The sequence below is a fragment of the Taudactylus pleione genome, unplaced genomic scaffold, assembly GCF_031769625.1.
Source record: "Taudactylus pleione unplaced genomic scaffold, aTauple2 ptg000091l, whole genome shotgun sequence".
Taxonomy (NCBI): Eukaryota; Metazoa; Chordata; class Amphibia; order Anura; family Myobatrachidae; genus Taudactylus; species Taudactylus pleione.
The window spans coordinates 770,001-795,816 of NW_028284493.1; the positions used below are offsets into that span (position 1 = coordinate 770,001).

The 25,816-nt window shown below is 51.5% G+C and overlaps 1 protein-coding gene across 1 annotated transcript in view; it reads left to right on the forward strand.

Moving 5' to 3' along the window:
* Nucleotides 1–2,699, forward strand: part of LOC148527210 (uncharacterized) — a 3,258-nt gene extending 559 nt beyond the window's left edge. Inside the window, exons 1-3 of the mRNA XM_088469375.1 lie at nt 1–1,837; nt 1,937–2,065; nt 2,147–2,699. The exon at nt 1–1,837 is cut by the window's left edge and continues 559 nt beyond it. Of these exons, the coding sequence (XP_088325501.1) occupies nt 1–1,837; nt 1,937–2,065; nt 2,147–2,370 (2,190 nt within the window). The 3' untranslated portion in view covers nt 2,371–2,699. The remainder of the gene's footprint in view (nt 1,838–1,936; nt 2,066–2,146) is intronic.
* Nucleotides 2,700–25,816: the final 23,117 nt, after the last annotated feature.

Here is a 25,816-nt window from a genome sequence, read left to right on the forward strand (position 1 = left end):
GACAGTTTGGAAGACAGCAGCGGGGATGAGCGGGCCCGTCATGGGACACATATGCTGGCTGAGGGTCACTCTGCTATCAAAGATTCTCCAATTTCTGGCCCAGGTTTCTGCTCCTCAAAAAAAAACCACGCTGTGACAGTCCAGGTACTTACCAAAAAATGTGATGGCTCAAAGGTGTATAAAAAAAAGAACTATTGTCTATGGTGCGAGAAGCCATTCTCAAAAATTGCAAGGCACGTGGAGGCCATCCACCACGATGAGCCTGAGGCAGCCCGGGCACTGAGCTACCCAAAGTGTTCAAGGGAAAGGCGGCTACAGCTTAACCTGATTCGCAACCGGGGGAACTTTGCCCATAATGCCGGGGTTCTACGTGAGGGCTGCGGTGTCCTACTTCCATGCAAGCAGCCTGGTGAAGCTGTGGCTCCCCAAGACTTCATGCATTGTGCATATTGCCAGGGCCTTTTCTCAAGGCAACACCTTTGGCGTCATGTGAAAAGGTGCCCGCTGAAAAAAGGTCCTGCCAACACCAAACCAGGCAGGACCAGAGTGCAATCCCTCTGTGCTTACGCCACTCCCGTTCCACCGGGTGTTGGGAAGGGCCTCTGGAAGGTGCTGTGTGATATGATTCACGATGATGTGGTACAGGTAATAAAGGGTGACCCTTGCATCATGCAGTTTGGTCTCCACCTCTTTAACCGGCATGGTTCGGATGTCAGTAAGCATGATTATATACGGCAGAAGCTCAGAGAGGTGGGGCGACTGTTACTGCATGCCAGGATGGTTAGTCCTCTGAGGAGCATGGCAGAGTTCATCTGCCCTGCAAACTTCCTGCAGGTCATAACTGCCGTAAGGAGCCTGGCCGGCTATGCTGAATTGACGAATACCTATAAGGTTCCCTCACTGGCCCTGAAAGTGGGCCATAGCCTCCAAAAAATATCTACCATGGTTGAGTGCCAGGCACTTATGGAGGGCCATGCCCCGACCGTGGAGAGCGCACGGAGCTTCCAAAAACTATACAAGGCAAGGTGGAGCGAGATGATCTCGGCTGCTGCCCTCAAAACCCTAGAGGAGCAAAAATGGAACACCCCCCCCCTTCTACCTTTCACTGATGATGTAAAACAGTTGCACCTTTATCTCACTGACAGACAGCGGGAATACCTAGAGGATTTGTCCACTCACCCGACCACAAAGAAGTGGTTGCTGCTGGCCAAGGTAACCCTCACACAACTAATCCTATTCAACCGACGTAGGGAAGGTGAGGTCTCAAAGATGAAGCTTTGCTCTTTTGCATCTCGGCACACAGCTGATTTACAGGGTGATGTGGCGCTGGCCCTGTCAGAGCCAGAAAAGAGGCTATGTCAGCACTTCACACGCATTGAGATTCCTGGTAAGAGAGGCAGGAAAGTCCCTGTCCTCCTGTCCCCTTGCATGCAGAGGGCATTGGAGCACCTCACAGAGAAAAGGGTAGAGTGTGGTGTCAGTCCTGACAATGTATATATGTTTGCAAGACCCTCCGCCTTGTCACACCTCAGAGGATCCGACTGCATTCGACTCTATGCACGGGCATGTGGAGCCAAGCATCCAGAAGCTCTCTCCTCTACCAGGCTTCGGAAACATGTGGCCACCCTTTCGAGGGTGCTGAACATGAGTGACACGGAGATGGATCAGCTGGCCGATTTCCTAGGGCACGATATCCGGGTGCACCGCCAGTACTACCGCCTCCCTGAAGGTACCCTGCAATTGGCAAAAATTAGCAAACTCTTTGTGGCACTCCAGCAAGGTCGATTGGCTGACTTTAAGGGACAAAGCCTGGAAGAAATCTCCATTGATCCCAATGGTAAGTAGCATGGTCCCTCACCCGACTGGTTGTTCCATGGGCTGACAGTCTAAGGGGGAAACTGTGACCGGGGATCTCTGTTTATCTTTGTATTTCCAGAACCAATCCCGCTAGCCAGTGATGAGTCTGATGATGAGCCAGAGGTGGAAGCTGGAGCAGTGCATGTGGAGGAGGGAGATGCCAGTGCACTGAAAGTGATGGAGAGGCATGCACCCATGGCTACTAAAGGTGTGTGTCCATCAAATTCATTGGGTGGCTTGGGCTGGCGGTGAGTTTTTGGTTGACTGATCTCTTCCCTGTCTTGCATAGGTGATTGCATGGGCTCTAAAAAGAAACCGTGGAGCAGAAAAGAAGCAGCAGCAGTTGAGAGACACCTGATGAGATTCATCCTCTCCTGCAAGGTCCCCGGCAAAAAGGATTGTAACGCCTGCCTCGGCGCTGAGGAGCAGGCTCTGAAGGCTAGGAACTGGCTGTCAGTCAAGTACTACATAAAAAACCGAATAACTGCTATCAAGCGACAGTGTACAGCCTGAATAAAATTTATGTTGGTCCAACCAAGGCGTCTTTTTTATTTACTGTGGTGAAACCATTTAGTGGTCATAGCAAAGGGTGTACCCACATGGTTAGGAATACCTGAGTAGGTCCCAGTGAGGCATAGGGAGTACCCACATGGTTAGGAAAAACTGACTAGGTCCCGGTGAGGTATAATGGTGTCCGGTTTCTGTCACCAAGCTATACGGCACATGCGCGCCGGGTGATATGATATAGATACCCACCAGCAGGCACGGTTTGCTGATCAAGCTGTTTGGGCAATGGGAAGCAGGCGTCCCCATGATGGACAAACCAGTCATGGGTCCTGAAAAGGTCACAAAAACAAGTATGCATGTGTGTGTGTGTGTGTGTGTGTGTGTATATACATATATATATATTCCAGGAATGATGATGTTCGTCCATGCAAGATGACGTTTTGCCTCGTTCTGAGTTCCGTTTTTTTGGAGGGAAAAATCCGAACTCCACGTGCAAACTCGAACCTATCCGAGCCTGCACATCCCTAATATATTTATGTGTGTGTGATACTGTATGTGTGTGTGTGCATATTATATATATATATATATATCTTGTAACAATCATAGATTTCTACACACATACACACACACACACACACACACACACATACACACATACACACACACACATGCGATCACACACATTATAAATCAAAACCCACATATTTACTGTAACAAAAAAAAAACTAGCACATGTTATACATACATACCGTACACAGACATCCTACACCCACACACAACTTACCTGGTTCTGGAGATTATGGGGGTAGTCATGACCACAGAAAGAAGGGGTATGCCGGCCACTGGGAGGAGAGGAGTGGGAGGCAGGCAGGAGAGGAGGTGCCAGTCTGTAATGGAACTCGTTGGTGGCTGGTCTCAGGGGAGGAGCCAGCCACTGAAGCATAGTACTGGCTAATAGGGGCTGGCAGGCCCGCAGACAGCCGGGCCCAAGTGACAGGGGGCGTGGCCAAATCACGACGCCCCCTTTTAAAAACAAAACACAAACACTTTTGCAGAGCCGCAAAGCTCCGATCGCGGCTGCAGCGCATGGGGGGAGATGCCCTAGGCATTTGCTTAGAATGCCTATGCCTAGGGCCGGCTCTGGCTACTGTTGTCCAGTGCTGTGCTGCTGTCTGTCAAGGGCTGCTGTGGAGTGTGCACAGGGAGGGAGCTGGGATTTGATGCTGCTGATGCTGACCATAGGGGCTGGCTACTGTTGTCTAGTGCTGTGCTCCTGTCTGTCAAGAGCTGCCCCGAAAAAATATATATATTTGTCACATTCATCGGAATAGCTGTCACTGTCGTCGGCGTAGCTGTCTCTGTCACTGTCATCGGCGTAGCTGTCTCTGTCATTGGCATAGCTGTCACTGTCACTGTCATCAGTGTAGCTGTCACTGTCATCGGTGTAGCTGTCACTGTCATCATTGTGGCTTTCACTGTCATCGGTGTAGCTGTCACTGTTACTGACAATGGTGTAGCTGTCACTGTCATCGGTGTAGCTGTCACTGTCATCGGTGTAGCTGTCGCTGTCACTGTCACCGGTGTAGCTGTCGCTGTCACTGTCACCGGTGTAGCTGTCACTGTCATCAGTGTAGCTGTCGCTGTCATTGGTGTAGCTGTCGCTGTCACTGTCATCAGTGTAGCTGTCACTGTCCTCGGTGTAGCTGTCACTGTCCTCGGTGTAGCTGTCACTGTCATCAGTGTAGCTGTCACTGTCATCGGTGTAGCTGTCACTGTCACTGTCATCGGTGTAGCTGTCGCTGTCACTGTCACCGGTGTAGCTGTCACTGTCATCAGTGTAGCTGTCACTGTCATCGTTGTGGCTGTCACTGTCATCGGTGTAGCTGTCACTGTCATCAGTGTAGCTGTCGCTGTCACTGTCATCAGTGTAGCTGTCACTGTCCTCGGTGTAGCTGTCACTGTCACTGTCATCGGTGTAGCTGTCACTGTCATCGGTGTAGCTGTCGCTGTCACTGTCACCGGTGTAGCTGTCACTGTCATCGGTGTAGCTGTCACTGTCCTCGGTGTAGCTGTCACTGTCCTCGGTGTAGCTGACACTGTCATCGGTGTAGCTGTCACTGTCATCGGTGTAGCTGTCGCTGTCACTGTCACCGGTGTAGCTGTCATTGTCATCTGTGTAGCTGTCGCTGTCATCAGTGTAGCTGTCGCTGTCATTGGTGTAGCTGTCACTGTCACTGTCATCAGTGTAGCTGTCACTGTCCTCGGTGTAGCTGTCACTGTCATCAGTGTAGCTGTCATTGTCATCTGTGTAGCTGTCACTGTCATCAGTGTAGCTGTCACTGTCATCGGTGTAGCTGTCACTGTCATCGGTGTAGCTGTCACTATCATCGTTGTAGCTGTCACTATCATCGTTGTAGCTGTCACTGTCATCAGTGTAGCTGTCGCTGTCATTGGTGTAGCTGTCGCTGTCACTGTCATCAGTGTAGCTGTCACTGTCCTCGGTGTAGCTGTCACTGTCAGTGTAGCTGTCACTATCCTCAGTGTAGCTGTCACTGTCCTCGGTGTAGCTGTCACTGTCATCAGTGTAGCTGTCACTGTCATCAGTGTAGCTGTCATTGTCATCTGTGTAGCTGTCACTGTCATCAGTGTAGCTGTCACTGTCATCGGTGTAGCTGTCACTGGCATAAAAAAAAACACCTGTCACTGTCATCGGTGTAGCTGTCGCTGTCATCGGTGTAGCGGTCGCTGTCACTGTCATCGGTGTAGCTGTCACTGTCATCAGTGTAGCTGTCATTGTCATCTGTGTAGCTGTCACTGTCATCGGTGTAGCTGTCACTGTCATCGGTGTAGCTGTCGCTGTCATCGGTGTAGCGGTCGCTGTCACTGTCATCAGTGTAGCTGTCACTGTCATCGGTGTAGCTGTCGATGTCACTGTCATCAGTGTAGCTGTCACTGTCATCGGTGTAGCTGTCACTGTCACTGTCATCGGTGTAGCTGTCGCTGTCATCGGTGTAGCTGTCGCTGTCATCGGTGTAGCGGTCGCTGTCACTGTCATCGGTGTAGCTGTCACTGTCATCAGTGTAGCTGTCATTGTCATCTGTGTAGCTGTCACTGTCATCGGTGTAGCTGTCGCTGTCATCGGTGTAACGGTCGCTGTCACTGTCATCGGTGTAGCTGTCGCTGTCATCGGTGTAGCGGTCGCTGTCACTGTCATCGGTGTAGCTGTCACTGTCATCAGTGTAGCTATCATTGTCATCTGTGTAGCTGTCACTGTCATCGGTGTAGCTGTCACTGTCATCGGTGTAGCTGTCGCTGTCATCGGTGTAGCGGTCGCTGTCACTGTCATCAGTGTAGCTGTCACTGTCATCGGTGTAGCTGTCGATGTCACTGTCATCAGTGTAGCTGTCACTGTCATCGGTGTAGCTGTCACTGTCACTGTCATCGGTGTAGCTGTCGCTGTCATCGGTGTAGCTGTCGCTGTCATCGGTGTAGCGGTCGCTGTCACTGTCATCGGTGTAGCTGTCACTGTCATCAGTGTAGCTGTCATTGTCATCTGTGTAGCTGTCACTGTCATCGGTGTAGCTGTCACTGTCATCGGTGTAGCTGTCGCTGTCATCGGTGTAGCGGTCGCTGTCACTGTCATCAGTGTAGCTGTCACTGTCATCGGTGTAGCTGTCGATGTCACTGTCATCAGTGTAGCTGTCACTGTCATCGGTGTAGCTGTCACTGTCACTGTCATCAGTGTTGCTGTCACTGGCGTAGTTGTGCAGGGGTCCTGTGCTGCTGTCTGTCAAGGAGGGCTGCTGCCCCGAAAAAAATATATTTTTACAGGGGTGATCAACGCCATGAAAATAATGGAGGACAAAAATTTGGAGGATAAAATAGGGAAAGATCAAGAAACGCTCCCTCCTAGTGCTGAAGCTGCTGCCACTAGTCATGACATAGAAAAAATGCCATCAACGTCGTCTGCCAAGGCCGATGCCCAATGTCATAGTAGAGGGCATGTAAAATCCAAAAAGCCAAAGTTCAGTAAAAGGGCCTTAAAATATAAATTGAAATCATCTGAGGAGAAATGTAAACTTGCTGATATGCCATTTACGACACGGAGTGGCAAGGAACAGCTAAGGTCCTTCCCTATATTCATGACTAGTGGTTCAGATTCACATGATGATGGAAGCACAGCGAAGAACTGTGCGTTCTAAGAAGATATCACAAATCCCCAAGGAGAGTCCAAGTGTGGCGGCGGTTGCGATGCCTGACCTTCCCAACACTGGACGGGAAGAGGTGGCTCCATTTGCACACACTCAGCAACTGGACTGTGGGTGCTCCTTCCAGCACTTGCAGATATTCAGATTGAAGATGTCACTGTTGAAGTACAACAGGATGAGGATACTGGTGTAGCTGGCGCTGAGGAGGAAGTTGACAAGGAGGATTCTGATGGTGATGTGGTTTGTTTAAATCAGGTACCAAGGGAAAGAGTTGTTGTCCGTGGGATGAAAAATCCCATCACGGTCATGCCTGGGCAGAAGACCAAACATTCCACCTCTTTGGTCTGGCAATATTTCTATCCAAATCCAGACAACAACTGTCTTCCTATATGTTGCGTATGTAAAGGTGTAATAAGTAGGGGTAAGGACTTTAACCACCTAGGAACATCCTCTCTTATACGTCACCTGCAGCGCGTTCATAAAAAGTTACTTGACAGCTATGTTGGTGTTAGACTTGCGTCCGGTATCCGCCATTAGTGCAGTGGGATTTAGAAAATTGATGGAGATAGTGTGTCCCCTGTACCAAATCCCATCTACATTCCACTTCAGTAGGCAGGCAACACTGAGCGATACCGAGCTGCTCAATAATGGGGCTGTGGGAGGGTGGATTACCTGGGATACCCCATTAGTAGTGTGGCCATGGGGGTTGGTTGCCTGGGGCATAGGTGCTTAGTAATGCTGCCCCGGGGGAAGGGGGGTCTGGCTCCTACACTTTCATCCTGGCTCCTAGGTTTTAGAAAAATTTGTCAAGCCCTGATACACTACCCCTAACCCTGCTTCCACTCCCCGCACACAGTACACTACCCCTAACCCTGCTCCCACTCCCTGCACACACTACACTACCCCTAACCCTGCTGCTGCTCCCCGCACACACTTCACTACCCCTAACCCTGCTGCCGTTCACACTACCCTACCCTAACCCTGCTCCCGCTCCCCACACACACTACCCCTAACCCTGCTCCCACTCCCCGCACACGCTGCACTACCCCTAATCCTGCTGCTGCTCCCCGCACACATTACACTACCCCTAACCCTGCTGCTGCTCCCCGCAAAGACTACACTGCCCCTAACCCTGCTGCTACTCCCTGCACACACTACACTGTGCCTAACCCTGCTGCTGCTCCCTGCACAAACTACACTGCCCCTAACCATGCTGCTGCTCCCTGCACACACTACACTACCCCTAACCCTGCTGCTGCTCCCTGCACATACTACACTACCCCTAACCCTGCTGCCGCTCCCCGCACACACTGCACTACCACTAACCCTGCTCCCACTCCCCACACACACTACACTACCCCTAACCATGCTACCACTCCCCCCACACACTACCCCTAACCCTGCTCCCACAACCCGCACACACTACACTACCCCTAGCCTAGCTGCCGCTCCCCGCACACACTACACTACCCCTAACCCTGCTGCCACTCCCCACACACACTACACTACCCCCAACCCTGCTGCCACTCCCCGCACCCACTACACTACCGCTAACCCTGCTGCCGCTCCCCGCACGCACTACACTACCCCTAACCTTGCTACCACTCCCCCCACACACTACACTACCCCTAACCATGCTACCACTCCCCCCACACACACTACCCCTAGCCCTGCTGCCGCTCCCCGCACACACTACACTACCCCTAACCCTGCTACCACTCCCCCCACACACTACACTACCCCTAACCATGCTACCACTCCCCCCACACTACCCCTAACCCTGCTGCCGCTCCCCGCACACACTACACTACCCCTAACCCTGCTGCTACTCCCCAAACACACTACACTACCCCTAACCCTGCTGCCACTCCCCGCACACACTACACTACCCCTAACCCTGCTCCCACTCCCCAAATACACTACACTATCCCTAACCATGCTACCACTCCCCCCACACACTACACTACCCCTAGCCCTGCTGCCGCTCCCCGCACACACTACACTACCGCTAACCCTGCTGCCGCTCCCCGCACGCACTACACTACCCCTAACCCTGCTACCACTCCCCCCACACACTACACTACCCCTAACCATGCTACCACTCCCCCCACACACACTACCCCTAACCCTGCTGCCGCTCCCCGCACACACTACACTACCCCTAACCCTGCTACCACTCCCCCCACACACTACACTACCCCTAACCATGCTACCACTCCCCCCACACACTACACTACCCCTAACCCTGCTGCCGCTCCCCGCACACACTACACTACCCCTAACCCTGCTGCTACTCCCCAAACACACTACACTACCCCTAACCCTGCTGCCACTCCCTGCACCCACTACACTACCGCTAACCCTGCTCCCACTCCCCACACACACTACACTACCCCTAACCCTGCTCCCACTCCCCCCACACACTACACTATCCCTAACCCTGCTGCCTCTCCCTGCACACTACACTACCTCTAACCCTGCTGCTACTCCCCACACACACTACACTACCCATAGCCCTACTCCCACTCCCCACACATTACACTACCCCTAACCCTGCTGCCACTTCCCGCACTCACTACACTACCCCTAACTATGCTCCCGCTCCCCACACATACTACATTACCCCTAGCCCTGCTCCCACTCCCCACACACTACACTACCCCTAACCCTGCTCCCACTCCCCACAAACACTACACTACCCCTACTCCCACTCTCCACACACACTACACTACCCCTAACCATACTCCCACTCCCCGCACACACTACACTACCCCTAACCCTGCTCCCACTCTCCACACACACTACACTACCCCTAACCCTACTCCCACTCCCCGCACACACTACACTACCCCTAACCCTACTCCCACTCCCCACACACACTACACTACCCCTAAACCTACTCCCACTCCCCGCACACACTACACTACCCCTAACCCTACTCCCACTCCCCGCACACACTACACTGCCCCAAACCCTGCTCCTACTCCCCGCACACACTACACTACCCCTAAACCTACTCACACTCCCCGCACACACTACACTACCCCTAACCCTGCTCCTACTCCCCACACACACTACACTACCCCTAAACCTACTCCCACTCCCCGCACACACTACACTACCCCTAACCCTGCTCCCGCTACCCGCACACACTACACTCACTACCCCTAACCCTACTCCCACTCCCCGCACACGCTGCACTACCCCTACCCCTGCTTCCGCTCCCCGCACACAATACACTACCCCTAATCCTGCTGCCACTCGCCCCTCACACTACACTACCCCAAACCCTGCTCCCACTCCCCGCACACACTACACTACCCCTAATCCTGCTGCCACTCCCCACACACACTACACTACCCCTAACACTGCTCCCACTCCCCGCACACAATACACTACACCTAATCATGTTGCCACTCCCCGCACACAATACACTACCACTAACCCTGCTCCCACTCCCTGAAAACACTACACTACTGTTAACCCTGCTCCCGCTCCCTGCACACACTACACTACCCCTAATCCTGCTCCCACTCCCCACAACCCTGCTCCCACTCCCCACGCACACTACACTACCCGTAACCCTGCTCCCCACACACACTACACTACCCCTAACCCTGCTACCGCTCCCCACACACTACACTACCCCTAACCCTGCTCCCATGTCCCGCACACACTATCCCTAACCCTGCTCCCTCTCCCTGCACACAATACATGTCCCCTAACCCTGCTCCCTCTCCCCGCACACACTACACTTCCCCTAACCCTACTCCCACTCCCCGCACTCACTACACTACCCCTAACCCTCCTCCCATGTCCCGCACACGCTATCCCTAACCCTGCTCCCTCTCCCTGCACACAATACATGTCCCCTAACCCTGCTCCCTCTCCCCGCACACACTACACTTCCCCTAACCCTACTCCAACTCCCCGCACACACTACACTACTGCTAACCCTGCTCCCGCTCCCTGCACACACTACACTACCCCTAATCCTGCTCCCACTCCCCACACACTACACTACCCCTAACCCTACTCCCACTCCCGGCACACACTACACTACCCCTAACCCTGCTCCCATGTCCCACACACACTATCCCTAACCCTGCTCCCACTCCCTGCACACAATACACGTCCCCTAACCCTACTCCCACTCCCCGCACACATTACACTACCCCTAACCCTGCTCCGATTCCCTGCACACACTACACTACCCCTAACCCTGCTCTCACTCCCCACACACACTACACTACCCCTAACCCTGCTCCCTCTCCCCGTACACACTACACTTCCCCTAACCCTACTCCCACTAACCGCACACACTACACTACCCCTAACCCTGCTCCGACTCGCTGCACACAATACACGTCCCCTAACCCTGCTACCATTCCCCCCACACACTACACTACCCCTAACCCTACTCCCACTCCCCGCACACACTACACTACCCCTAACCCTGCTCCCACTCCCCGCACACGCTGCACTACCACTAACCCTGCTTCCGCTACCCGCACACACTACACTCACTACCCCTAATCCTACTCCCACTCCCCGCACATGCTGCACTAACCCTACCCCTGCTTCCGCTCACCGCACACACTACACTACCCCTAATCCTGCTGTCACTCCGCAAACACACTGCACTACCCCTAACCCTGCTGCCGCTCCCCACACACACTACACTACCCCTAACCCTACTCCCACTCCCCGCACACACTACACTACCCCTAACCCTGCTCCCACTCCCTGCACACACGACACTACCCCTAATCGTGTTGCCAATCCCCGCACACAATACACTACCCCTAATCCTGCTGCCACTCCCCACACACACCACACTACCCTAATCCTGCTGCCACTCCCCACACACACTACACTACCCCAAACCCTGCTCCCACTCCCCGCACACACTACACTACCCCTAATCCTGCTGCCACTCCCCACACACACTATACTACCCCTAACCCTGCTGCCGTTCCCCACTCACTACACTACCCCTAACCATGCTGCCATTCCCCGCACACACTTCACTACCCCTGACTTTGCTCCCACTCCCCACACACACTACACTGCCCCTAACCCTGCTCCCACTCCCCACACACACTACATTACCCCTAACCCTACTCCCACTCCCCGCACACACTACACTACCCCTAACCCTGCTCCCACTCCCTGCACACACGACACTACCCCTAATCGTGTTGCCAATCCCCGCACACAATACACTACCCCTAATCCTGCTGTCACTCCCCACACACACCACACTACCCTAATCCTGCTGCCACTCCCCACACACACTACACTACCCCAAACCCTGCTCCCACTCCCCGCACACACTACACTAGCCCTAACCCGGCTCCCACTCCCCTCACACACTACACTACCCCCAACCCTGCTCCCACTCCCTGCACACAGTACACTACCCCTAACTCTGCTCCCACTCCCCGCATACACTACACTACCCCTAACCCTGCTCCCACTCCCTGCACACAGTACACTACCCCTAACTCTGCTGCTACTCCTCACAAACACTACAGTACCGCTAACCCTGCTCCCACTCCCCGCACACACTACACTACCCCTAACCCTGCTGCTACTCCCCGCACACACTACCCTACCCCTTACCCTGATGCCGCTCCCCACACACACTACACTACCCCCAACCCTGCTCCCTCTCCCTGCACAAAGTACACTACCCCTAACTCTGCTCCCACTCCCTGCACACACGACACTACCCCTAATCGTGTTGCCAATCCCCGCACACAATACACTACCCTAATCCTGCTGCCACTCCCCACACACACTACACTACCCCAAACCCTGCTCCCACTCCCCGCACACACTACACTAGCCCTAACCCGGCTCCCACTCCCCTCACACACTACACTACCCCTAACTCTGCTCCCACTCCCCGCACACACTACACTACCCCTAACCCTGCTCCAACTCCCCGCACACACTACCCTACCCCTTACCCTGATGCCGCTCCCCACACACACTACACTACCCCCAACCCTGCTCCCTCTCCCTGCACAAAGTACACTACCCCTAACCCTGCTGCCACTCCCCACACACACTACATTACCCCTAACCCTGCTCCCTCTCCCCGCACACACTACACTACCCCTAGCCATAGTTGCCTACCCTCCCGATTTCTGCGGGAGACTCCCGGTTCGCTGTGGAGTCTCCCGCTGCCCCGCAAAATTAAATAAATCCCCCGGATTCTCCAGTTCCCACTGTCCCATCAATAATCTGGACTGCGCATGTGCGAGTACAGATGGGACGGGGCGGGGGCTGGCGTGGAATAACAGCCAGCAGGGAGAGGAAGGGGGAAGTGTACCAGTATGCATCGTTATAGTTAGGATAGGAAGGGGGAGTGTCCCGGCCAGTGACAGCTCCTCCCTTGGGTGCCAAAGCGGGGCCAGCTTACTATGTACTTGTAGTGTTTCAGAATTTAGATCCGGGTGCACCTGCTGAGGCTGCTGGTGCTCGCCTCTCTCACTGGGCGGTGTCCCCATCCCCGGGCACACATGTGCATCCGACGCCTTCAACATAGAACCGGCTGCTACAACAGTGCATTCCCTCTTGCAGCGTTACCAGGGCAGGGAGAGGGCTGTTGTACGTTTGTGACAGTGAGGTCACTGGGGTGGGGTACATGTGTGAGAAGTAAATGGTACAGGACTGTGGCAGAAGTGTATATGTGTGAGGGGTAGGTGAATGGAATAGGACTCTGGCAGAAGCATACTGTATATGTGTGAGGGGTAGGTGAATGGGACTGGAATTTGTGTGAGTAGTAGGTGGCTGGGGCAGGGCTGCTGTATATGTGTGAGAGGGAGGTGGCTTGGTCAGGAGCATATATGTGTTAGAGGACAGGGCTGGGGTATAGATGTAAGAGGGAGGAGGTTGAGGGAGAAGCATATATGTGTGAGAGGTACAGTAGGTGAATGGGGCAGGGCTGGGGATAATGGGTCTCATTCAGAGGCGGTCGGAGGATGCAAGCGGTCGCTCAGAAAATGGGCGGCCACTTGCCACACCCACACCCACAGCTCTAACGACCGCTCGGGTGATGGTCATAGACCATCGCGACCATCGGGGCTTATGACGAGACCCTAGGGTAGGGTCTCACTTGTCGTAAGCCCCGGAGAGCTTCTGGCTGTGTCAGAGCCGGAAGCTCTCCACTGACATCACTAGTGATGTCAGTGGGGCCTCCCCCAAACGGTAGGCGTTCCCATGGGAACGCCTCCGTTTGGGCTGCCACTTCCCCGGCCCGCCTTCCAAAAGGGGCGAGCTGTCAATCAACATCGACAGCTCGCCCAATTTGGAAAGAGACCCGCTACGGCCAGCGCTGTCGGTCGTAGCGGGTCTCACACATGCGCATGAGGGAGGCGGCTCCCTCGTGCGCATGTGCACTGGCAAAACATCGAGGCGGCCGTGCGGTCGCAGACCGTACGGCCGCCTCTGAATAAGGTCCAATGTGTGTGAGAGGGGGGTGGGACACAGACATGTCTGTGTTCAAGCAGGTTGAGCCGCACGTCAGGCAGCAGCTGTCCAGACTGGTGGAGCTGCTAGCCTGGTGCAGAGAGGATGGGTTGCCGGTGGTCTGCGCATGGAACTGGACCTGCTAACGAGCAGCTCCGGGGCACGGCTGTGGGCAGCTTTCACTCAGATGTTACAGAGAGCAGCTCTGGTACAGAGAGTGATAGCGAGGAGGCGGCTTGGAGCTCGTAGAAGGAGTGCCTGGTCTCAGGGTGAGTCTCTGCGATGCTACCTGCAGCAGCTCTATTGACTGGCAATGCCCCTTGTGTGTATAGGCTGGAATTGGCACTGGCACTGCCCTGGGGCTGATTCTGACTCATACACAATGTAAATGATCACATAAATTACTTAATACTTAAGGTGCATACACACACAACGATATTTTGATCAATTATCGCTAAACGATATCGTTTAACGATAATCGTTTGTAAAAATCGTTCCCTTTCTGAGTCAAACGATGAACGATTATCGTTCATGCGCGTTCACGTTTGTAGTTTGTCGTTTGTAGTTTGTAGTTCAGTCAGACTTGTCAACTCAACGATTTTCATTAAGGGAATATGCAAAAATCGTTTGTAGTTCATAAAAATCGTTCATGACATTTAGTTAATTTTTTCAAGGGAAAAAATCGTTTACTAAAATCGTTCATTAAAAAAATCGTTGTGTGTGTATGCAGCTTTAGGCCCTCATTCAGAGCCACTCGCAAACAGCAGTACGCTCGTTGCGTTCCGATGTTGACTAACCACGCATGCGTCGGTGTTACACTGCGCATGTGCGTACGGCAGATTGCGAGCTTTTTATCTGTCGTTCCTAAAATAGCGTACAGGAAGTGACATGTCAAATGTGATTGACAGAACAGGGCGTTTTTGGGTGTTGACGGGGGTGGAGATGGAAAAACGCAGGCGTGGCGAGGCGTTTTTGGGGCGTACATACATTAGCAGATGCGAGCGTAAAATGTGTTCGACCGTCACATACGTCACTGGAACATCATCTTTCCCTTCAAAATGCTCGCACAGTTTAGGGTCTGGATTACTCGACCACATTGGCGATGGCCTTCTCCTCCGTCCCGGGACTCCACGATGTTGCAGCGATTAATTGCGGGTGGTCACAAAAGCAATTAGTGTTGTATTGAAAACCGGCTTGGTATGTGTTTGGAAAGCAGTTTATTGGGATAGCACAAAACCGTACGCAGGTGGAAATCATACCTGCTAATGTCAGGATTACACAATCAATTGGCGTACATTTTGGGGGGGTTTTTTTGGCCTCAATTTGTTGTTTATGGCCTATTGTGACAATAATGTCATCATGTTTTAATTAGCTCCCCCTTTTTTTTTTTAATGTGCAATTTGCATCGTTATGTGTTTTTTTAAACGTTCCTTCAAGAGGCCTTTTTTTTAGACAAATGAAATGGTTTTTGGTGTCCTTTTTTGCCTTTAGGGCCAGGATTAAATGTAACCCATTTGTCCAATAATGTCACAATACAATGTCAGATTTTTTTCATAAATTTATTGTTTAAACACAAACCAATTGGCATAATATTTTTTTTTAGTTTTTCTGCCAAAGATACTTTTTATCCCAAAAAAAAAATCAATAACTGATAACATAAACGTACAAAAATAACTTAAAAACATTTCACAAGAAAGGAGAGGGAAGTTTTGACCAGAAAGGAATATGAGCCAAGCACAGAAGGAGTGTGGGAAAAGTCGCCATTGCTGTCACCGTTTTTTCGCCCGTTTGGATGGGGGAGGGTGGGCGCCAGACCGGGTCCGGGATGCCATCGGGCTGGCCTGTCCAGAGGCAGATGTTGTGGCCTCTGGACTAGGCACAGGGCTAGGCACATTTGGAGGATTGGCTGATGTTGTGCCAGAGGTGGAGGATCCTGATGTTCCGGCAGGAAGGGAGGTCGGCTCCACCATGTGCTGGCGAACGAGCTGCTCCAGGGCATCGGCGATGCGGATGTTGGCCCTGGTATTTTCCGCCAGGGCCTGACCAATGGTCACGTTGGCCGCAGCATTTTGCTCCAGGGCCTCAGCCACCCGTAGCAGACTGGCGTCCATCCTCTGCAGAATCTCCGTATGGAAATCCGATTTGAAATTGAGTTCTGTGAGGAGGCCCACTGCCTGCGAGGGGGCACGCCCTGGACTGGCTTCTGCAGGGTCCTCAGCCGGATGTACTGGTTCCTCCCCTGCAGAGCCAGCAAAACCTCCATCTCCTTTCTTGTGAAATGTGGCTGCCTTTTTTTTTTGGCCGCTTTGGCCGGAATACTGGGCCCAGCAGCCTCTTCCATGTCATCCTCCTCACCTATTTGTGTAAATTTACAGAATTCACAAAATCACAACTTGTCTCATCTTATGGTTCAAATTAATCGTTGATAGAAAATGCATGATAGACTTACCGCCTGACTCTTGGGCATTTTTTCCCTGGTCTGTCGCCATGTCTGCGGTCCAAACAAGAAATACACCAGAATTTGAATGTGTTTTCGTGACGTATTTATACATGCGTCCTTATTTTGCGGCCGCATCATTGATTGTGCGGCCCTATGATCCCTCCTTAATTTGTGCGGGAAACGAAACACTATTTATGGCTTGGTGTGTCTCAAGTCGAGGTGGCGTTTTTGGATTGTTGGAGGTTATCTTGGCTGGAGTGTATTGATTGTGTAGAAAGGAGTTGGAGGTTGGAGAATCGTTTGTTGGTTATATTTGCGTTTTTTTTTCCGTTATCTTTGTTGGTTTATATTTTTGGGACCTCTTTTGTTGATTTGGTAAGTTTTGTGAAGTCTAACTTTTGTTCAATTGTTGTTTCATTGTGTTTCGTATATTTTGTAATTTTTGGATACCTAATTTATTCTATTTTAGATTTTGTTTATTTTCGACCCCAAAGACCTTTTGATTTTGCATCTTAGATATTTGCTCTTGGTAAGTCCATTTTTTATCTTGTATTAGCGAACTAATTAGCGCATTTTTAGTAGTTACTCTTGTGACTTGTATTAGCGAACTAATTAGCGCATTTTTAGTAGTTACTCTTGTGACTTGTATTAGCGAACTAATTAGCGCATTTTTAGTAGTTACTCTTGTGACTTGTATTAGCGAACTAATTAGCGCATTTTTAGTAGTTACTCTTGTGACTTGTATTAGCGAACTAATTAGCGCATTTTTAGTAGTTACTCTTGTGACTTGTATTAGCGAACTAATTAGCACATTTTAAACAGCTTAATAATCATTCTAACTTTTTGATGGTTTAGCTTTCGCTTTTTGAGCCAACATTTCGACCCGTTTTGATGTACTGTGTTAAATGTCGCTTTGCGGTTTTGCTAAATGGGTGTTTGGCATATTTGAACTTTGGTCTAGCACAAAATGTATCCACAAAAATGCACAGAGTGAAATGTGTCAAGTAATTTTGGTGTTTATTTTCAGTCTGGACGTATCATGACAATACCCCGGCATGTAAGCAGCAATGGATGCTATCATCAAGCTAAGTTGTTTTAATATAGTTTTGGGGTGGGTCAAAAGCCTTACTTTAAAATTTTGGAATTTCAGGTTGATCTGGGGAGGATTGTTCTGGCCATGCTCCCGGAAGCCGACCAACCTCAATCTCATCCCAGTCGTAGGCATGCAAGGCCCCAGATATTTCGAACACGTGTCACCCTTTTTGGAATGCCCGATGATGAGGTTTTAAGACGCTACCGTTTACCTCCCAAAATCATCATAGACACTCTCTCATTAATAGAAAGTGATCTTGAGCGGCAAATTGACAGTCCAACACAATACCACCACTGACGCAATTTATGGCGGTGTTACATTTCTGTGCCTCAGGATCGTTTCAAACAACGGTGGGAATAGTGGCGGGCATCTCCCAATCCTCCTTTTCCCGGATCCTGAGGGCAGTGATGGAGGCACTTTTCAAGCACCTCCATCATTTTATTCAAATGCCTTTGGATATGGGTGCCCTTAGTGTGGCCAAGGCCAATTTTTACCAAATAGCTGGCTTCCCACACATCATAGGGGTTGTGGATGGTACTCACATACCACTTCAGCCTCCAGCACGGCTGGAGGCAATATTTAGAAGCAGGAAACACTATCACTCCCTGAATGTAATGGTGGTATGTGATGCCTCCCTCCAGATCCTGTCCCTGAATGCTAAGTTACCAGGAAGTGCACATGACTCCTTCGTCATCCGGCAATCAGGGATATGGCAGAAATTAACCAACCTACAAGCTGGTGATGCGTGGCTTCTGGGTAAGTGGAGACCTTTAGTACATAACAATGTTAAGCTTGATACACAGTGTTCCTGATGTTGTCTCTTATTTTTCACAGGAGACAGTGGATACCCTTGCATGTCCTGGCTGCTCACTCCTTATTTGGCTCCCACACCAGGCCCACAAAGTGAGTATAATTCCGCACTTACAGCCACCAGGCAAGTGGTGGAGCGCTGTATCGGCCTTTTAAAAGGCCGATTCAGATGCCTCCACCGCTCTGGTGGCGAGCTCATGTATTTGCCGGATATGGTGTCGAAAATTGTGGTCCTGTGTGGGATATTTCACAACATCGCCATAAGGAGTGGTGTCCCAATGCAGCCAGAGGATGCCTTACCTGAGGATGGCCCCCCCGAGGTTGGTCGGAGGTCAGTATGTGGGGGGGCCATACGCGATGATGTGGTGGCCAGATTTTTTAGGTAAGTTTGACCCAAACTACAGTGTTTATACCTAATGTGTTTGTGTTTGTTTGCGAACATCTAATTTATTTTTATTTTTTCACCATCTTCTGTTTGTTCACATAATCTTTGCCACTCCAACGCTCACTACTTCCTGCTACCCTTACCAAACCTGGATCTGGTGATTTTGTCCATATATTCTAGAACCCATATCGCAACGCCATGTTTGTGGAATCATGTTGGCATGGTCCTTCGTCAACCAGTTCTTGATTGTTTTTTTAAATTGAATATTTTATTTGTATGTGTTGTATTTGAGATTATCACTGTTTTTTGGTTTTGGGACTGACCACTTTGATTTCTCATTTAAGTTGTGAATAAATGTTTGGAGAGTGAAATGGTCTTCCTTTTTTTGGACGTTAACAGCAAGTGTAACCAGGTTAACACACCTTACAATTGACTAAGGGGTAATCCAGTACTGACACCAGTTGATGTAAACTGAAATATGTTTGCAGGTTCCCAACCCACACCAAAAGGAAGCCAGTCCAAACCTTTGGATTTTGAAGATTGGCCTAAGCAGCTTGCACACCAACTAGGAACCTGTAAAATGGCGAAATATCTAATTGACACTACACCCAAAAAGGGAAATGACATTGTTACTGTTATGTGTTTCTTGTGGCTGTTTAACATACAAATACAAAATACAATCTAACTTTTAAAAAATGGAAATCCGTGCAGGAACAGTCTACTTATGTCAGGGAAAACTATTTGTGTTTTAGAAAAAAAGAATGAGCCAGAACGTATATTAGAACTACAAAATTTATTTACAAAACGAATAAAAAAAAAAAAAACTACTGGCGAAGGATGCCAGACAGCCGGTCAAGGGCCACAAGAAGGCCAATTACATGTTGCCGCATCTGGCCAACACAATCCTCCACCTCTTGACGACGCCTCTGTTCCTCTGTGGGTGAGAAAAGTGTGTGGATTAATAAAACAATAGGGAATCCACATTAAAAAAACAAAAACACAACGAAATCACTCCTAAACCGAAAAAAACAAAAAAAAAAAAAAAAGGGGGTGCTGGCAAAAATACAAGGCCTATGTACAAATTCACACAGGTGTGATATGTGTATGTTGAAATCAGCAGGAAGAGGTAAAGGCAAACTGCTAAATCACCAAAAGTAAACCAAACAAGCACGAATAAAGGCACGACACATGATTACATACAAACAGTTTGTGGTTAAAAAAAATGAGAAAGAAAAACATACCGGGAGCCAAAACGGGCGCTCCGGAAGTCCCTCCATGTTCCTCCTCGGAGGAGCCTTCATTCCCCAAAGAACGGGGAGGGGTAATGATGGACTCCGGGGAGGGGGTAATTGGAAGAGGGGTGGGTGGAGGAGAGGGGGAAGTGGGACGGAGGGGAAGGAGGCCCGACAGTTCCGGGAGAGGGTCTGGGAAGGCTGGGGAGGAGTGGGGTATAGGGGAAATATTTGGGGTGGAGTGTTGGCTGGGGGTTGGGGATAGTGGCCGGGAATGCCGTCTGGCCGGACGGTGACGGCGTAGTCTTGGCTGGCCTCCTAAAATATGTCAAACAAATTGAGGTTAGTTTCTGGGCAAATCCGGGGCCCAAATAAAAAAAAAAAAACCAGCAACAAAAAACATGCAAAAAGGAGTAGAATGAAAAAAACAGAAATAGAGGGAAAACAAGCACACGCAGATATGAGGACAAATAATTAATAGGACAGACAGGAAAACATGCACACGCAGATATGAGGACAAATAATTAATAGGACAGACAGGAAAACATGCACACGCAGATATGAGGACAAATAATTAATAGGACAGACAGGAAAACATGCACACGCAGATATGAGGACAAATAATTAATAGGACAGACAGGAAAACATGCACACGCAGATATGAGGACAAATAATTAATAGGACAGACAGGAAAACATGCACACGCAGATATGAGGACAAATAATTAATAGGACAGACAGGAAAACATGCACACACAGATATGAGGACAAATAATTAATAGGACAGACAGGAAAACATGCACACGCAGATATGAGGACAAATAATTAATAGGACAGACAGGAAAACATGCACACGCAGTTTGCCCCACAAACACAAACATGTAAACAACAATACATAACACTTACTTTCAACGATCTGCATGCGAAAGCAAGCCAGCAAGCGGGGCGTTCGCCGTTGCAGGTCTGACCACCTGCGCTCAAGCTGCCCGATGTTGCGGCGTGAACCCATCGACCGCAGGCGGGACCGTGCCTCCGCATACGCGGAGCGCTTCTGCCGGTTGGTGATGGGTGGAGGCTGGCTGGTGATCCGCCTATCCATCACCTCCGTAAGCACCAGCAGCTCGCGCCTGGTGAATGCGGAGGCTCTCATGATGGCAATGGAGTTTTTCATACAAAACATTTTTGATAAAGTGTGGCCAAAATTTCTGATTGGCTAATGTATTTTGGAAATTAACAGGAGCAATTTTATTGGTTAGTGTATGAGTCATGTGTTCAACAGGGCCAGAAATCTCTGGAGAGTTATGATAGGCTTGATGCAGTGACATGCGTTTGCAAATTTAAATAAAGAAATGAACCCCGGAAAATATGCGGGGATCCACAGCAATAGAACAATTGTTTAATTGTGGTTCACATGTTTTTTGAACAATAAAAGCGAATGTTCCATCCGTACGTATTCTGCGGGTAAACACAAACACGGACAAGAGTAAAGTTTCTTGCATTGTGTTGAAAAAAAAAAAACAATTAAGCTAATTGATACATTGATTGGCATGATACGATTGAGGGAGGTAGGCTGAATAAAGGAGCAGGTAATCGACATCTGACAAGGCCACTTCCGGTTTCACTTGTACGTGCGTTCCCTTCAAGCCATTTCGGGGATGTACGCTCGCTATTTCGCACGCTCGTTAGTTAGAGGAGGGGTCGCCTGAGTTTAGGGAGGAATTTTAGATGCGAACGAAAATACGAGCGAGCCATTGAATTTAAATATTTTTGTACGTACGCCTAACGTACGTGCGCCCGCTTGCGAGTGGGTCTGAATGAGGGCCTTAGTTTTCACCTTCCGCTGCAGGACACACCCATAGGTGAATCTAGACATGCTGTTTAGGTGGAGCATGACACACCCCCTCAACGGCTTGCTGGGCAGCGCTATGTACTACCTGTTGTAGTCTCCCTGAAACTAGTTTTCAAAAGTAGGCAAGTATGCCCCTAACCCTGCTGCCGCTCCCCACACATACTACACTACCTCTAACCCTGCTCCCACTTCCCACATACACTACACTACCCCTAACCCTACTCCCACTACCCAGACACACTACACTACCTCTAACCCTGCTGGCTCTCCCCGCACACACTACACTACCCCTAACCCAGCTCCCACTCCCCACACACACTACACTACCCCTAACCCTACTCCCACTCCCCGCACAAGCTACACTACCCCTAACCCTACTCCCACTCCCCGCACATGCTACACTACCCCTAACCCTGCTCCCACTTCCCACATACACTACACTACCCCTAACCCTACTCCCACTACCCAGACACACTACACTACCTCTAACCCTGCTGGCTCTCCCCGCACACACTACACTACCCCTAACCCAGCTCCCACTCCCTGCACACACTACACTACACCTAACCCTGCCCCCACTCCCCACACACACTGCAGTACCGCTAACCCTGCTCCCACTCCTCGCACACACTACACTACCCATAATCCTGCTGCCACTCCCCTCACACACTACACTACCCCTAATCCTGCTGCTGATCACACTACCCTAACCCTGCTTCCGCTCCCTGCACACACTACACTACAGCTAATCCTGCTCCCACTCCCCGTACACACTACACTACCCCTATCTGTGCTGCCACTCCCCCGCACACACTACTCTACCCCTAACCCTGCTGCCGCTCCCCACACACACTACACTACTCCTGACGCTGCTCCCACTCCTCACACACACTACACTACCCATAACCATGCTCCCACTCCCTGCACACACTACCCCTAACCCTGCTGCTGCTCCCCGCACACACTACCCTATCCTTAACCCTGCTGCCGCTCCCCACACACACTACACTACCCCTAACCCTGCTGCCGCTCCCCGCACTTACTACACTACCCCTAACCCTACTCCCACTCCCTGCACACACTACACTACCCCTAACCATACTCCCACTCCCTGCACACACTACACTACCCCTAACCCTACACCCACTCCCTGCACACACTACACTACCCCTAATCGTGTTGCCACTCCCCGCACACAATATACTACCCCTGCTGCCACTCCCCACACACACTAAACTACCCGAAACTCTGCTCCCACTCCCCGCACACACTACACTACCCTTAACCCTGCGTCCACTCCCTGCACACACTACACTACCCCTAACCCTGCTCCCACTCCCTGCACACACTACACTACCCCTAATCCTGCTGCTGTTCACACTACCCTAACCCTGCTCCCGCGCACACTACCCCTAACCCTGCTCCCACTCCCCGCACACGCTGCACTACCCCTAATCCTGATGCCTCTCCGCACACACTACACTACCCCTAACCCTGCTCCCACTCCCCGCACACACTACACTACAGCTAATCCTACTCCCACTCCCCGCACACACTACACTACCCCTAATCCTGCTGCCTCTCCGCACACACTACACTACCCCTAACCCTGCTCCCCCTCCCCGCACACACTACACTACAGCTAATCCTACTCCCACTCCCCGCACACACTACACTACCCCTAATCCTGCTGCCACTCCGCACACACTACACTACCCCTAACCCTGCTCCCCCTCCCCGCACACACTACACTACAGCTAATCCTACTCCCACTCCCCGCACACACTACACTACCCCTAATCCTACTCCCACTCCCCGCACACTCTACACTACCCCTAATCCTGCTGCCTCTCCGCACATACTACATTACCCCTAACCCTGCTCCCACTCCCCGCACACACTACACTACAGCTAATCCTACTCCCACTCCCCGCACACACTACACTACCCCTAATCCTGCTCCCACTCCCCGCACACACTACACTACCCCTAATCCTGCTCCCACTGCCCCGCACACACTACACTACCCCTACTCCCACTCCCCGCACACACTACACTACCCCTAACCCTACTCCCACTCCCTGCACACACTACACTACCCCTAATCTTGTTGCCACTCCCCGCACACAATACACTACCCCTAAACCTGCTCCCACTTCCCGCATACACTACACTACCCCTAACCATGCTCCCACTACCCAGACACACTACACTACCTCTAACCCTGCTGGCTCTCCCCGCACACACTACACTACCCCTAACCCAGCTCCCACTCCCCACACACACTACACTACCCCTAACCCAGCTCCCACTCCCTGCACACACTACACTACACCTAACCCTGCGTCCACTCCCTGCACACACTACAATACCCATAATCCTGCTGCCACTCCCCTCACACACTACACTAGTCCTAACTCTGCTCCCACTCCCCGCACTCACTACACTACCCCTAATCCTGCTGCTGTTCACACTACCCTAACCCTGCTTCCGCTCCCTGCACACACTACACTACAGCTAATCCTACTCCCACTCGCCGCACACATTACACTACCCCTAATCCTGCTCCCACTCCCCGTACACACTACACTACCCCTATCCGTGCTGCCACTCCCCGCACACACTACACTACCCCTAACCCTGCTGCCGCTCCCCACACACACTACACTACTCCTGAGGCTGCTCCCACTCCTCACACACTACACTACCCCTAACCCTGCTGCCGCTCCCCACACACACTACACTACCCCTAACCCTGCTGCCGCTCCCCGCACTTACTACACTACCCCTAACCCTACTCCCACTCCCTGCACACACTACACTACCCCTAACCATACTCCCACTCCCCGCACACACTACAATACCCCTAACCCTACTCCAACTCCCTGCACACACTACACTACCCCTAATCGTGTTGCCACTCCCCGCACAAAATACACTACCCCTGCTGCCACTCCCCACACACACTACACTACCCGAAACCCTGCTCCCACTCCCCGCACACACTACACTACCCCTAACCCTGCGTCCACTCCCTGCACACACTACACTACCCGAAACCCTGCTCCCACTCCCCGCACACACTACACTACCCCTAACCCTGCGTCCACTCCCTGCACACACTACACTACCCCTAACCCTGCGTCCACTTCCCGCACACACTACACTACCCCTAATCCTGCTGCCACTCCCCACACACACTACACTACCCGAAACCCTGCTCCCACTCCCCGCACACACTACACTACCCCTAACCCTGCGTCCACTCCCTGCACACACTACACTACCCCTAACCCTGCTCCCACTCCCTGCACACACTACACTACCCCTAATCCTGCTGCCACTCCCCACACACACTACACTACACCTAATCCTGCTGCCACTCCCCGCACTCACTACACTACCCCTAATCCTGCTGCTGTTCACACTACCCTAACCCTGCTCCCGCGCACACTACCCCTAACCCTGCTCCCACTCCCCGCACACGCTACACTACCCCTAACCCTGTTTCCGCTCCCTGCACACACTACACTACAGCTAATCCTACTCTCACTCCCCACACACTCTACTCTACCCCTAATCCTGCTGCCTCTCCGCACACACACTACCCCTAACCATACTCCCACTCCCCGCACACACTACAATACCCCTAACCCTACTCCCACTCCCTGCACACACTACACTACCCCTAATCGTGTTGCCACTCCCAGCACACAATACGCTACCCCTGCTGCCACTCCCCACACACACTACACTACCCGAAACCCTGCTCCCACTCCCCGCACACACTACACTACCCCTAACCCTGTGTCCACTCCCTGCACACACTACACTACCCCTAACCCTGCAGCCACTCCCCGCACACACTACACTACCCCTAACCCTGCTCCCACTCCCTGCACACACTACACTACCCCTAATCCTGCTGCCACTCCCCACACACACTACACTACACCT